Source organism: Alternaria dauci, chromosome 2, assembly GCF_042100115.1.
Source record: "Alternaria dauci strain A2016 chromosome 2, whole genome shotgun sequence".
NCBI lineage: Eukaryota > Fungi > Ascomycota > Dothideomycetes > Pleosporales > Pleosporaceae > Alternaria > Alternaria dauci.
In genome coordinates this window covers 5008571-5023870 of record NC_091273.1, presented here as the reverse complement: position 1 = coordinate 5023870, position 15300 = coordinate 5008571, and the positions used below count along the sequence as shown (strand labels likewise).

Below are 15300 nucleotides of genomic sequence, written 5' to 3'. Positions count from 1 at the left end.
AGGAGTTTCTTGTGAAAGACAGGGTGGATGCGCATGCCTGGTGGGAGTTAGAGTTTGTAGTTTATGTTACCTATTTCCTCTAGAACCTCGAATGGTCCTATTCGGAGGTTGTCCAGTTTCTTGCTTAGTCGCTTAGTTTTCAAGTTCTGACGTGACAGGAAAACTTTGTCCCCCTTCTTAAAGGTTAGTCCCTTAATCCTTTGCTTATTAGCCGCCTTAGCTGTTATAAGGTTCCTATAAGCTATATTCTTACTTAATTCTTTATACAGTCCTTGCATTAAGCGGGCTTTGTCGTCTGCACCTACTATAATACTCTCTATATCTTTTGGATCTTAATAAGTAACCGGCTTATATCTGTAATTCGCGTAGTGTAGTGAGTACTTAGTCGTCGCAGACCTAGTACTATTGTAGGCTAATTATGCTGTCAGTAAGAGTTCAACCTAATTATCTTACAGCTTATTAGCGTACATCCTTAGATACTGTTCTAGTGTCTGGTTCGTTCGTTCCGTCTGGCCATCTGTTTCGGGGTGGAAGCTAGTTAATAGTTTCTTCTTCACACCCAGCTTTGCTAGGAATATATTCTAATACTTAGAAGTGAACAGTTTATCACGATTAGTGATAAATTCTTTAGGTATCCTATGTTCTAACATAAGTGCCTTACTAACCTCATACGCGTATTCTTCTGCTGTAATAGTTTCTTCTATAGGCACAAACTTTGCTCCTTTCGTGTGACAATACACGATGACTAGGACTGTGTCGCATAATCTTCTAGATCCTAGTTCTAACGATTTCGGGAGCTTCACTATAAAGTCTATCGTTACGCTACTCTATAGTCTTGTTAGTGGCGGTAAGGGTTGTAACAGGCTATAGGGCTTATATCTCTTAGGTTTGTTCTAATAATAAGCTAAACAGTTGCCTAGGACGTCCTGCACCTTCGCTCGCAAGCGTAGTATCGTAAACACCTTTGATAGTCGCCTGACCATTTCTTCTAGCGATATATATCTATACTCTAGGGACTTATGCAGTTCCTTAATAAGACTCAATCTCATGTGTGGGGGTACATATGTTCGATCGCTTCGAATCATATCTCGGTACTCTCGCTCGTCTTGTAACAGTTCGTTGGAGCCGTTCTCGTCAGGCTCGAACTGCCAGCTGGCCGCTCTCTGCTGCCACTGCTGCTGAAGTGTTTCTACCCGCTCGGCCACCTTAGCTATCTTAGCTAGTTCCGGCTGGTTGTAACGTAGTGTGCCATCAGGCATCTTCTTGAACATGGCGTTATGTGGTTCCTTATGATTTTCCTCACGTAAGTCGGATCTCCTGCTTAAAGCATCCGCAGCTCCGTTAAGCGTTCTAGCGCGGTGAGTTATCTTAAAGTCGAACTGAGCTAGCATCTCAGCCCATCGGACTTGTCGTCGGTTGAGTTTCTTCGTTGTCATGAAACCTGCCAAGTTCTAGTGATTAGTAAAAACCTCGATCTAGTGTAGTAGTCCTAGCAAATAGACTTCCCACTGTTCAAAGGCATTGACTACTCCTAGTAGCTCCTTATCGTGAACGTCGTAGTTTAGTTCTGCTCCAGAGAACTTTCTTAAGTGGTAGAACACTAGTCTCCACTTTTTATCTGGGCACTGCTGTGACAATACAGCTCTGAGTGCATAATCTGACGCGTTAGTCTTAACTCGCGTCTCTCGCTTTAGGTCGTACATCTCTAGTACTAGTGCCTCAAGGAATATCTGCTTAATTCGATCAAAAGCCTCCTAATGTTCCTCATTCCATTTGAAACCAACTTCCTTCTTCGTGATCTCAGAGAGAGGTGTTGTAATCTTTAAGTAATCCTTAATAAACTTCTAGTAGTAGTTGGCAAATCCTAGGAAGGATTGCACGTCCTTGACTGTTTTAGGCGTTGGCTATTCCTATACAGCCGCTGTCTTCTTTAGGTTCATCTTCACCCCCTCTGTAGATATTATAAAGCCTAGGTATTCCGTTTCCTTCGTGTGAAATTCGCACTTCCCCAGCTGCAGGTACAGCTTGTATTCCTTAAGCTTCCTAAGCACTTTCTTGACATGTTCCACATGTTCTTCTAGCGTCCCGCTAGAGTATACCAGCACATCGTCGATGTACGCTATAACAAAGATTCCAAGGTACTCGTGAAGAGCGTTGTTAATAACTGACTAAAACGTTGCCGGGGCATTCGTTAACCCAAAAGGCATTACTATGTACTCGAACAGTCTATATTTCGTTTTGAACGCTGTCATCCATTCGTGTCCTTCCTTGATCCTAATTCGGTGAAATCCTTCCCAAACGTCGAACTTCGTAAACCACTTAGCTCCCTAGAGTCGATCCATAAGCTCAGTTATTAGTAGTAAGGGATATCAGTTCTTCTAAGTAACGCTGTTCAACCTTCGGAAGTCGACACATAGTCGCCACTTCCCGTTAGGCTTCTTTACGAACAAGATGGGTGAGGCCATTAGGCCTGATCCTGGTCAGATAAATCCCTTCTTCAGATTCTTCTAGATGTACTCCCTTAGCTCAGCATCGTGCTCGGGCGATATGGGATACATAGGTCCTGGGCTTAACTTTGCCCCTTCATCTAGGATGATCTCGTGATCCTAATCCTGATGGTCTACCAAGTCCGTGGCTTCGTTTTCCTCGAAGAGTTCTCTAAACTCGTCGGTCTAATACTCTCTTGGTATCTCTAGTGGTAAGGGTCCTTCCTTCGTAGTCGCGACTCGTCTTATCCATATGACTCCTACTCTTTGAGGGTCCTTCTCATAGATTCTCATGATCTTATAAGGCGAGATCTTACCGAACCTCCCGTCCTAGGTTAAGCTCTAGTCCTTCGGGCTCACTCTTTAGCGTACTCTAGCAACCTTGTGCACAGGTTCTCTTCTAAGTATCGTCTTCATTCGCCAGTCGATGGCGGGGTTATAGGCATCTAGCCAGTCATAACCAATTAACATGTCTAGTCCTCCTAGTTCTATTATGTCGATATTCATTTAGCACTCTATGCCAGCTATCCGTAGCTTTGTTAATTCGGTTTCCATCCGTATCATGCCGTTTCTATATTCCATAGGTTTCTCGTCGGCTAACAGTACTGATACTAGGTTCTTCTTAACCCAGTAGGGTAGTTCGTGTTTCTCTACTACTCTAGGTAAGATCATCGTTCGTGCGGCCCCGCTATCTACGAGCGCCTCGATGTTTCGTCCCTATATAGATACGGTCGTAAGCAGCTACTTTACCTGACTATCAGTATCCTGCACCTTCCTAAGGGTCGTTTTAGGACTGCCTTCACTAGCGTGACCCTGTCCCTAGCGGCATCCTAGTTTTTTAACTGCTTACCTTTCCTGTACTTAGGAAAGTAGCCTGTGTTATTCTTTGAGCTGTAGTGCGTTAAGCACCTGTCGTCGTAACAGAAGCTCTAATGAATGTTCTGGTGAGGTATCTCCTCCCTAGTGATCCTCTTCCTTAGTTGAGCCTTCTTAGCCTCGTGAATCTTACAATCTACTACCTCGCAGATGTTTGATGATAGGGTGCGATAGTAATAGTCATCTACCTTATATGCTTCCTTAAGCTGCTTACGATAGAAGTTACACCCGTTCCTACATTGCGTCCATAGAAGTCTGTAGTAGATCTCCACTTTCTCTAGTTCGTGTAGATGGCAGATGTCTGCTAGACATTCGTCTGCCTAGAGGTTTAGGTGGCAGCACCGGTCCTGGTCTGTCCTGTAATCCTCCTTATCTTGCTTATGGAACTCGCAATTTATCTTGCAGTCATACTAACACAAATCCTTGTGATCCTTGGTATCTTCTACTTCGTGGGCTTCTTGGTCCTCGACCTCAACCATTAGATTATCGAAGTAGGGTTGTTGGTGTATCGCCTGATACCTAATTTCTTCGGCATTTGGGCCGGTAATCATGATTCGTTCGCGAACCGTGCATTCGTCGGCGTAGTGTGTCTTGTTACTACATACCTAATACTGGTTGTTGGCTAATCGTTCTATCACGATGGTGCCTTTGACCTTCTAGTCAGTCTTCTTTGGCTGGCCTATGGTGAGAACTTCGTTGTCTGGTTTAACTCTTGGGACGATTTCGTAGCCTTCCTTATCCTCTAAGCGTGCCTCTTCGTATAGGTCTAAGTCGCTTAGGTTGTTATCTGGCTCTATCCTGGCCGGGTAAGGCGTGCCTTGTCTGATTATCCGGATCTTGACAGCTGCCTGTTTGACTTGTTCTTCTTCGCAATCCCTAGCGAAGTGTCCTGTCTTCCCGTATTGGAGACATGCTTTGTTGTCGTAACGCCGCTGGCGTTCTTCCTTGGAGAGACCGTCGTGTCTTTTACCTCCTCGGGTTTTCTTGTCTTTGGCCTTCTCTTGTACCTTGCCGGTCATGATGGCGTCGCTATCCCTGTCGAATCTACTACGCTGTTTCTTTATGTTGGGCAGGTTAGGTCGGAAGTATTTCTTCTGATCGTTTTGTTCCTATAACCTGTTGTCGATACGCGTGGCTAGCTCGATTAGAGCGTGTAGCGTCCCGGGCTTATCGTGGTGTACAAGGCCGTCCTTGACATTCTCTTTGAGGCCTGCTTCGAATACCGTTCGAAGTGCCGCATCATCCTAATCGATCCGTGCTTGTAGTTGCTTAAATTCCGCCGTGTATGCCGATACTAACGAGGTCTGCCTTAGGCGAGTGATCTTCTTCTCTGCCTGGTTCTGAGCGTCTACTTCTCTGAAGATGCGTCCTATCTCTTGCTTAAACTCTGTCCAACTTGCGAATAAGGTACGGGTTCCTTCTTTGGTGCCTATGTGTTCTGCATCTAGCAGATAATCGTCCACATAGGGTTGCATCTAATTGGAAGCCTTATCCTTCATGTATGTACTGGCTATGAGGATCTTTTCCTGGTTGTTGGGTACCTCGTTGTACTCGCAGTACAGGTCGATGTTAGTGAGAAATACTTGTAGCTTTTCTCGTTCTCTACCGTATTTCTCTGGTGACGCTATCTTAGGTTTCTTTGTAGCAACGGGTCGTTCGTTAGGGGTTATTATCAGTTGCCCTGCAAGCTGATTGATTATTGCCTGCATCTTAGTAATCTGCTGAGCCTGTGTGGTTGTGTGTTGCCTAAGATTCCTGAGCTTAGTGACGTTAGGGTTCTCTCCCTCGTTATCGGATGCTTCTAGTATCTTATCATTTTCTGGGGTAGGGCGTGCTGGCGTTGAGGGTCCCTGACCCTGAGCCCTGTTGTTCTGCGCGTTTCCCTGATGAGCTATTGTTGAATCTTAATTGGGCTGTCCTGTTGGTTAAACGTCTACTGATATCTAAGGTGGTTAAAGTGTTACACGGGGTTAGGCTATACTTCTCTAGGCTTGGTCCGTACTAAGGCGAGGTAGACTAAAGCGGTAGTCCGTGAGGTATTGTATGGAATGATTAGGTAGAAAAGAGTTATTGTTGTAACTAAAGGATAAACAATACTAATTCCATAAACGATAGAATAACTAGTTAACAATCTGTGTGAGAGATAAACTATTTAAGTTAACTACAATGAGTGTAATAATAAGATCTAACACATTCTTATACTTATTGCCTTAGGTCCTGTCCTCCTTGCCCTCCCTTCTAAGAGGGAGGCCTAGGAGGGCCGTAACCTCCCGATCCTCACTGGCCTCCCGGAGGCTAGGTCTTAGCGGGATGCTATTCCTTTCACGTGATCTGGGCCCCGCCCTAGATCCACTTTCGTCCATCGTGTCCGCCCGATAGTCTTCCTTCATACGACCTGCATAAAAGGGAAGCAATTCCTTGTTACCTTGTAACACTTCTAGACTTTAGCTTTTTCTTTTAATCTTATTAGGCGCTTTAAGTTTACTTTATAGTTATATTATATATACTTTCTAGTATATTAGTAAATAAGTATACTTTTAATTATATTATATATTATTATAGCTTAGTTAATACTTTATATATATTATACTTTAATATTAGAGATAGTAAGCTATAAGTTAACTTTAGTATATATCTTTTAGGATTATTATAGTTAAGATATTATATAATAATTACGTATAGGTAGTATACTAATTTAGCGTTACTAACTTACTTAGGTTACTAACTTACTTAGGAAACACGTTATATAAAGAATATATTTAGTATATTATATAATCTATACTAGGCTATACTAGTGTGCGCACAGACTATTTTTAAGGTTAAATTACCTAATATAGCTAGGTTATGGCTGACCCTATTTTTTCTATAGCTAGGTGATATGCTGCCTCCGCGCAATGTTGGGATGGTGGGGTGGCTCGTCACGCGCACGGGCACTGTAGCATCCCAAGCAAGATCCCAGCGACTCCCTTCCCAATGACTCCCCCGGACACTACTGACATGCCAGTCGCACCATGGCCGAGGCGACGCCGCCAGACCACAAGCAACCGCATTGCGACAGCTTGGCTGCCCGCAATCGAATCAAGGCCCATTTTTCGAACTGCTTGGTCATAGGAGGAGAGAGGTTTCCGGATGCATCCAGTGAGTACAGCAACGCCTACATCCGTATCGGGGATATAGAGAAGGCCTGGTCTGGCGAAGGCACCATCGAAAGAGCGCTCTACCCAAACATCCTGGACCCAGTTTACGTGACGTTCATTCAAGAGAAGCTACTCTTGTTTCTGTCTGTTCTGGTCTGGCTGGGTGCCGACACACACCTCGACCGGTTCAGATCATACGTGATTCGAGACGATGGATCCCCGTTGTGCACCAACGAACAAATGCCACTTCTGCGACAAGATCTGCCCGATCTTGGAGACGAAGCATTACAAACGCGGTTTTATTTTGAGCAATTCATGTTCAGCCCCGTGAGTACAGTTGGCCCACGGTACCGCACGATGCAACTTGACTGACAAGGGCTAGGTGGTGATATATGAGTCTTCAGAGCCAACCATTATCGATCGGGATCGACGTCTACCGTTTCAAGCGTACGCGACTACGTCGGAAGGCGCATTTGGCAGAGTGACGAAAGTTACAATCTCGCCAAAATACTTTGTCACGGAAGCTGGTGTTAAGGCCTCAGAGGTATGATCACCTGGAAGAATATCTTCTTGCACTTACAATCGCAGAATACTGTGGTTGCCGTCAAGCGGTTCCACGCGCAAAACCCCAGTTCTGTTCTGAATTCGAGACAGGAGATCAGTAATCTCAGTGTGCTCAAAGAAAGCATAACAAGTCACCGATATATCCGAACTCACCTAGCAGCATTGTTCCACAAAGGGGAACATATTATTCTGCTTCCGTGGGCGGACAGGTATGACTTGCATCATTTTCTCCTCGAGGGTCACGACCAGTGGGGAAATCAAGTCTACAACTTCCAAACGGTCTTTGATTGTCACTCACCACAATTCGTGAGCGACACGTACAAGCAAATCGCAAATATTGCAGCTGCCCTCAAGTGGCTTCATGAGGACGTTAGGCCCCTTGACAAAAAAATTTATTTCGCACACATGGACCTCAAACCCGACAACATCCTCATAGACAACGACTCTCCACAATACCCATCGGCAGTGGGGAAATGGGTACTCACAGACTTTGGGATCTCTGCGTTCAAAGAAACCGACGAGAAGGAGGGTGAAAACCATGTTACGGTCAGAGATTACGTAGAGCAGAAGCAGAACCTGACACTCAACACGCATGCGCGACGTGAGGCGGGGGCATACCAGCCTCCAGAGATGGAGCGTCTGAGTCGGGCGGCAGACGGATCGAGCAACACACCACCACAGCGGGTAGTCGGGCGGCGGAGCGACATATGGTCCTTTGGGTGCATATTTGCAGAAGTCGTCGCTTTCTCGTCGGGTAGAAGAGCTGCGGTGTCTGACTTCCGTGATGCGCGACGAGGCACACACAACGACGATTATTTCTACACCTACCGACAGTTATCCAGCTCAAATCTCTCCCCAGGGGTCTCGGGCCACACTCCAGAACTTCGACCTGAGATGAAAGCTTGGTTAATGAACATGACCGACAATCTGGCAACACCTACTATGGCTCATGGAGTCCTCAAATGTTCGATTGCAAAAGTCTTCGACATTCTGAAGATCGAGCAGCGGCCGGGCGCCGAAGAAGTTCGACAAGCTATGGAGCATCTCACAAGTCATTTCAACAACGGCTTCCGCCCTGGCCCTAATTGTGCCGTTCAAGCATTACCTCCACCCACACGATGTGCACCTGCACGACCTCCAGGTCCACATCCCCCACCTAGACAAACCCCGCCTCCACAGTCTCCGGATACGCAAACTACACCTGCGCAGCCCTACCCTGCGCAAGACTCTATGGCAACCGCACAGGTGCCACCTCGAATCATCGTACGAGCTCACACCGCTAATGCGGGGACCGTGACGCACACAGGTGGAACTGAGGTCGAAGACACACCACCCGATGATCCTTCTCCAGAATCTGAAGCGGGGGATTTGCCCCTCGATGACGATCCAGGATTCACACCACCTCGTCGCGTCGAAAGCGATGAGCTTTACGCTGATCCGGATGTCCAAAACACGAACACTGGCACTAGCAGAGATAATACCATTCAGCCGAACCAGCCCCAAGATCAACCAGAAAGGCTAGTTCTAGCACCACAACCATCCACTATAGACTCGGGCTACCATAGTGTACTTCGTACGCCAGAAACTGCGAAAGCAACCTACAGTTTACAGACACCAGATACGAAAATCCTGCGCATCGCCCTGTGCTCATCTGGCGGTTTTGTCGCGACTATCACCAAACCGTCAAAGATCTTTACCAAATCGACGAAGTACACGATTTGTTGCCATCAAATTTCTCCTACGGATCTAGGTGTGCTGGCGCATTCCTCTAAGCCATTGCCGAAAGCGAACTCCTGGGATAACGTGTCTGTTCACTCGGGCCTCATCGCAGCTTGGGGCGACAACACTAAAGGTGTGAAACAGGTCAGTAACACAGTCAATTGCTGATCGTGCATGTCGTGATAGAGTTATAGGTCCTATTATTCCGAGTCGGGTCTAGTCCGCCCGAGGTGTGGGCAGCCTCCCAATATTCGTGGTTATCGACACTGCGCAGTGTAATTCTAGCAAGACAAGAGCGCGTTCTGTTTGTTTGTAACCGGGACATATTCTATGTTGATCTAAAGTAAGGTCTTCTTACATTGGCAGCTGAGACATCGGAACTGAACGCGCACAGATCGCAGAGCCTGAGTCCACAAGTATTACCCGGTACCACAGTAGAGCATGCGTTCAAGCATGCTGCCGTAGACAATGATATAGGCATACTTTATGCTTGGTCATGTGGTAAAAAAGTCGAAGAGCTTAGCGTATGGCGATTAAATGATGCGGATGGTCGCTCGATTGTCGTTTTTGAAGGCAGACGGAGATATCGTGCTGTAAGTGACTCCGAACTTGGTCTTATTGCGCTGATTCATTCCAAGCGAACACACGGGGATTTTAACGCCATGGTCCTTCCGTACAACGGCCGCAAGGGATGCGCAATCCGCTTAGATGGAGACGACTATCTCTTTACCCCCGCAGAAACATCAGGCAGCATATTCTCACTGACCACGGACAGCGTCGGTCAAAGATCAAAAGTCCATGTTTACGATGGATCTTCCATACTTTTGACCGAGACCTCCATCCTTGGCACGTCCGTCAGGGAACGACGCATCACAGGAGCAGGATGCAGCATTGAACGGGCTATGCGACCTTTCAGGGCGCACATCAATATTTCGACCGATGACATTGCTGACATGAGAATGGTTTCTATGCCGCCTAGAGATGGCTTGATTCTCATCGCGGTCGCCAAAAATGGACGAATCACTCTCGTTCCTGTCACAACATGATGCCAGCATCTTCAGACCAGTCATCCTCAACATATCGGCTATACGGTGCTGGTCGAACGAAAGCGTTTATGACTGCCAGTCTCGCGTTTTAAAGCACCTCGCTTCGTCCTGAACTTGATGAATACGTATATGCCTCCAGTGATCAGCGTTAGAGGGAGCCAGACAGCAACGAAGATCCAGAAGTCAGGCGATATCCTCAACTTTCCCGTTGGCTCGTCGAAAACAAACAGGTTCATGCCCAGCAAAGTCTGCCAAATGTCAGTATATCCAGAAGCAAAGGGACTAAGTACTAACGGCAATGAAGCTCCCCGGCAAATACACTGCGGACACGAATGTGATGACCTTTACAGTTGCACTGTCATCCACAGTATCCTGCGTCAGGTTTTTGAGACTTTCAGTCAGATCGTGGATCTTCTTCTCGACTTTTGCAGATTCGAGTTGGTTATGAAGCGTCAATGTATAGCCAACCTATAACACGTCAATACCGGATCGATTGGCTCAATTAGGCACTTACCAGGTCTATCAGATTTTGTACGCGCCCTCTCAAGACTTCAGTACTCTCTATAAACCCCCTCATCTTCGATTGAAGTGTGTCAAGAGCGTCTGTCGACTCGCTAGTTCTGCGATAGAGCACACATATTCGCTCGAGAAGATCGAGATCGCCAGCGCAGCCAGCACGAGCTAGGAGGACGAGGTCGTTGGTATTGCGCAATTCTTGGACACGGAGGAAACTCGAATTTGGCTCTATTCCCTCTGGTTTGATGACCATTGCGAGGTCGTTCGCCTTGCTAAACTGCTCGCCCAGGTATCGCAGATACCAGCGCCATTTGTCCATATAACACTCGAACAAGATCTCATGGAGTCGAAGTGGATTATTGCAGACCTCCGCACGCCCCGTTGTATCACCTTGCAGCGTTGCGATGGCATGTTCGAATGCTGGGTCCCGGATTGGATGAAGCATGATTACCACATCCAGTTCCTCCCCGGCTTTATGGTCATGATAAACACCAGTATGGCGACGGGACCAGGAACCCTGCGCACCGCGACCATTTTGCTCAACATACCGAATCTGATACGACAACATCGAGCCGCCGCTGCCATTTGTGTGTATTGTTGCATTGTTGCTGCTTCCTTCTGCGATATTGGGCTCTTGACCAAACGAGGCGACTACATCAGCAAATTCCGGAGCAATGTCGTACTCGGAGAACACCCGCTCGAGTAGCCCTGAGGTTATATTCAAGGGAGCTATTGTTCTGTTTGAGAAAACAGAACTGAAAATTTTAGTCCTCGTTCAGACTCAAGACAAGGCTTGACATACATTATTCGAACGCGAGTATTAGCGAGATTTTTGCAGGTCAAAGCCGTCGCAAGGTCCTGGGGGGAGGTAAAATGTGTACACGTATAATTTTCTGCAAAACGTCAGCGCTGTTTCTTGGATTTGTAAACCATGTCCTCACCGTTGGACAAGTCAGTTATGCGGATGCTGACCTTGTTGCTCTTCTCGTCCAGCAAAGCCCTGTGCGCCGGATAAGTCCAAGCACGCGCAGATTGTTGGGTTCTCGGAACAGAACGTATCATTGCTTCAATGAAGGTTTAGTAGGAGCAGAATTGATTGCAGGGCTGTCACGGTTGACATCGACTAATAAACAGGGTGCACCGGTGAGGACTAGATCCCGGAACCACTTCCTTACGTCGAGTCCGCCTGCAGCTCCGGCTTGCTACATGCACCAAGCTCCCTCGAGGCAGCGCTGATAGGAAGCACAGTTCTGCCTAGCTACCATTCAAACTTAGGCGCCTGCTACATACGCCATTTGCTTATCCCTGCGCACATGTTCAGCCACCCAATCACGCTACCTATCCATTGCCACGACGCCCTCATGCCTTGCTCATCACGTATCAATCGAGTCGATGAGATCTCTGCGCATTTGTAAGTGCTCGCAGAGCTACAAGAATTAACCGACTGACCTTATATCTTCCTGAAACCTATCAGCAGTGAAAATGCGTTTGGAACGCGGTGACATACCTCACTCACAGTCTCTGGCGCATCGAACGACCATCGGTCGCAGCTGTGCTGAAGGCACTGTCAGCTCGCGCACGTCCACTCTGACGTTCGGCGTACAAACCTGAATGTTGAAGTTGTGGCTGGTGCCATATTTGCTCTGTAAGAAAGCCTTGAGGTCGGCGAGATTCAAGATATAGCGGGTCTGTTGCTGGCTGAGCACGTTGAGGACCATCTTGAATGATGTACTATGGTCCTGGAAAGCTTCTACGAGAGTCAGCACAAGTGAGCCTCACCACCTCTATATGCGCCCGCCCGCCTAGCGTCAGGCAGAGTCGCTCGATACACAATGAGTCCTGCAGGGGCACAGATAAGAGGGCGGCCACGGATGGAGGACACTCGAACCGGTCAGCCATCACTGCATTAGCGCTTGACAGTCTGGAGTCATGAAGGCCGAGGCCACCACAGCCAGCCAATCACAACAGACCTCGGTCACACAACACACTTCCTGGACAGCCGCTACCCAGAAATGCGTTAGACTGGGGGCTGTCCAGATGCGCCCTGATCCTTCAGCCACCACCAGATCGCAAAGAGTCCTTCAGCCTGCCCTTTGACTTTCACGTCAGGCAAAGCATATAGTAAGCGCTGCGGTCACGGAAATTCCGATTGCACAAAGACTGAATTAGTGACAAGCACAAGATGCCTGAACGCCGAGCACCGCGTGACGAGAGTCTAAGGTAAGTTGACTCCGCGGAACGGACCGCAAGCGCTAGTACTAATCGTGTACGATCAGACAGGGCCTCCGGGGATGGATGATATTTGTACGTCCCTGTCAACAGGCATCAGGCTCATGGCCTGTAACTCAACTTTACTTGACTTGAACGCTGATGGTGTGCTATCGCAGTTCATCATTATCAGTACTGTCATTGGTGCCGGCATCTTCAGCAATGGCGGAACTGCTATGCGAGTCGCTGGTCCAGCAGGTGCTCTTGTAGCGCTTCTTGTTATGAGTAGGCTCCAGGAAAACCACCGGCGATTTCCCAATACTTACTATGATCAGGCATAATTGCTATCTGCGTCTCGGAGTGTATCAGTGAGCTCGCCCAGCTCTTTCCTGTACCAAACGCCGTCGTTGAGTATGTTCGCAAATTCATCGATGAGGATTTTGGATGGGCCATTGGAATCGCGTACTGGTCAGTATCACTGAGGTCTTTATTAATCGATATTGATCTTTTTCAGGCTCACATACGCATCGATCTTCGCTGCCCAGAATATGGCCGCTTCGCGCTTATCTGAATACTGGGGAGGGCCTAACCGACAAATTTACCGAACGGCGGTCTTCTATGTCGCGTCTCCAATCGTCATGCTCGTCATAAATACTGCCGGGGTGCACTGGTTCGGCTGGATCGAAGCAGTTGGTGGAGCTCTGAAGATGTTGCTCGTTGCCGGTACCACCTTGGCACTATGGATCATGGCCGGCACTAGTAAGTAGAAAGGCATTGTCTCATGGGAAACTGTCATCCTAACTTCTGCGCGATAGAACGAAACAACGGTACAGCTTACCACAGTGTCTCTTGGTATACCACTAACTCTGCCAGAACTTCAAGCTGGATTCAAACACAATCCCGAATTTGCGAAGAACGACGTCGCTGCTGTATGGTGAGTCAAGCCAGGAGCAGCTTACGATGCATTGATCGAAGCTGACCTGGGGACAGTTCCGTGATCCCTATTGTTGCCTTCGGGTTCATCGGACTAGAAGCTATCTCTGTCACAGCATTTGAAGCTGCTCCAAAATCATTGGCTTGGCCTTCGCGTTTCGTCGCCTACATTGCGTCATCGATGTATCTGCTTTGTCTGCTCAGTCAATGCCTCAATATCCCATGGACCAATCCAGATTTACCGGAAATCTACGGCGGCATTGGAGAGATCCAGACAAGAGACGACGATAGTGGGTCGGATGCCTCATTTTCCAACATCCTCGCCATCATGGCGATTAGACAATGGGACAAAAATAACCTTGACGGATTTATCAATGGCGCCATCATCTTCAGTGTGTTGTCTGCAAGCAACACGGCGTTATATATCTCGTCGCGTACATTATACGGGATGGCACTGCGTATACAAGACAGTAGCGTGCTCGGAAAGGCGGCAAAGGCATTCAAAAAGGTCGATCACAAGACTGGGGTACCTCTCCGGGCTCTTCTTTTGTCTTGGGTGTCTTTCATATGGGTGCCATTTCTCAGTCTCGGCAATAACGACAGGTTACAGATCCAATACGTAGGTAGCAGCCTCTTAACTGAGTTGCGCGCTAATCTTTTTAGATCGTCGAAATCATCCAGCTCGCGTCAAGCATCGGCTGTCTGGTCGTGTGGGCATCGCTTTGTGTGGCGTACTTGAAGTTCTGGAATAGGTAAGTTTCTTTCCCCGGCTCCTGGATCTGCCAACTGCTGATCTATCACAGCCAAAGAAAGTACGACAGGGACCTTGGTGATAACGTGCATTACGCGAGATTCCAACGCGAGTCAGAGGAAAACAAAGCGCACGCGTTTCTGATGTCGCTCCAGCCAGCCCCTGCGATCATTACAGTTCTGGGATGCATGTGTATCTTTGCGTTTGGTAGTGCGACTTGGTGGTACTCAGATATCACGGTCGGCAAGTTCTTCATCGCATACGCAGCGCAGGTTATTGTCCTGGTTATCTTAGCCGCGCTCAAGGTCACCAGGCTTTGGCGAACTGGTAGCTTCTGGGCGTTCAAACATCCTGGATTCACCGGTTTCAGTCAGAATCTAGATGATCTGAACCGGCTTATCAGAGATGATTCTGTAGAGCCAACTGCAGAGACGGACCCGGCAGAGTCATCGTCTCAATCGAGAAACGAGTCCTCTCAATCCAATATAGCGATCGCGAACGATAGCAATCAGCATGCTAGACGGCTAGAGCAGGAGAAATAGTTTACTAGTGCGTAAAAATATGATACTTCGAGTACAACACCCATTTTTTGTTCATGTTGTTCTAGTAGTAGAGACATTATTTCGTGTTGTGTTACTCTTACTTACTATATAGTCTACTTCGCTTTTGTTTTGACGCATTGCGTTCTATAAGTTTATATAAGGTAGACATTAGGTATAAGAGGGAGAACGTTCGCCCGCAATGGACGCGATCTGTCCGTCCAACGTTGACAGTGCAGTCTATCACTAAGAATCTTGATGGCGATGCGCCTCGCGACCCAGCACGGTAGCAAACCCGACCCCACGTGACACTACCGGCTTTTGCCTGCTGTCGCTCGACGGCGGCGGCGTACGCGGACTGTCGTCCCTCTACGTCCTCAAGGTCCCCACGGCGCGGCTAAACCACTATCGCTAGAGCGAAGATCTTGCTATAGTCAAGCCGTGGGATAGCTTCAACATCATGAGCTGGCTGCTTGTACTTCGAACACCCGTCTCTCCGATGATCAATCACTCCGCACACGAATG

General features: G+C 47.8%; 3 protein-coding genes across 3 annotated transcripts; 2 read left to right on the top strand and 1 right to left on the bottom strand.

Moving 5' to 3' along the window:
* Positions 1–6373: 6373 nt before the first annotated feature.
* ACET3X_003691 (uncharacterized protein) lies at positions 6374–9828 on the top strand (the record flags this gene model as incomplete). Its single annotated transcript, XM_069448994.1, has 6 exons — positions 6374–6826; positions 6882–7043; positions 7088–8926; positions 8977–9125; positions 9177–9375; positions 9421–9828. The coding sequence occupies 6 exons, from the start codon at positions 6374–6376 to the stop codon at positions 9826–9828; spliced, it is 3210 nt and encodes a 1069-aa protein (XP_069310238.1).
* Positions 9829–9866: 38 nt separating this feature from the next.
* ACET3X_003690 (uncharacterized protein) lies at positions 9867–11406 on the bottom strand (the record flags this gene model as incomplete). Its single annotated transcript, XM_069448993.1, has 5 exons — positions 9867–10076; positions 10123–10296; positions 10343–11099; positions 11147–11237; positions 11286–11406. 5 exons carry the CDS (start codon positions 11404–11406, stop codon positions 9867–9869), a joined length of 1353 nt encoding a protein of 450 aa, XP_069310237.1.
* A 1120-nt stretch (positions 11407–12526) lies between these two features.
* Positions 12527–14778, top strand: ACET3X_003689 (uncharacterized protein; the record flags this gene model as incomplete). The annotated part of the gene is made up of 10 exons (XM_069448992.1): positions 12527–12564; positions 12621–12648; positions 12732–12837; positions 12888–13020; positions 13067–13311; positions 13368–13379; positions 13426–13486; positions 13543–14104; positions 14149–14237; positions 14289–14778. 10 exons carry the CDS (start codon positions 12527–12529, stop codon positions 14776–14778), a joined length of 1764 nt encoding a protein of 587 aa, XP_069310236.1.
* Between the last annotated feature and the right edge of the window lie 522 nt (positions 14779–15300).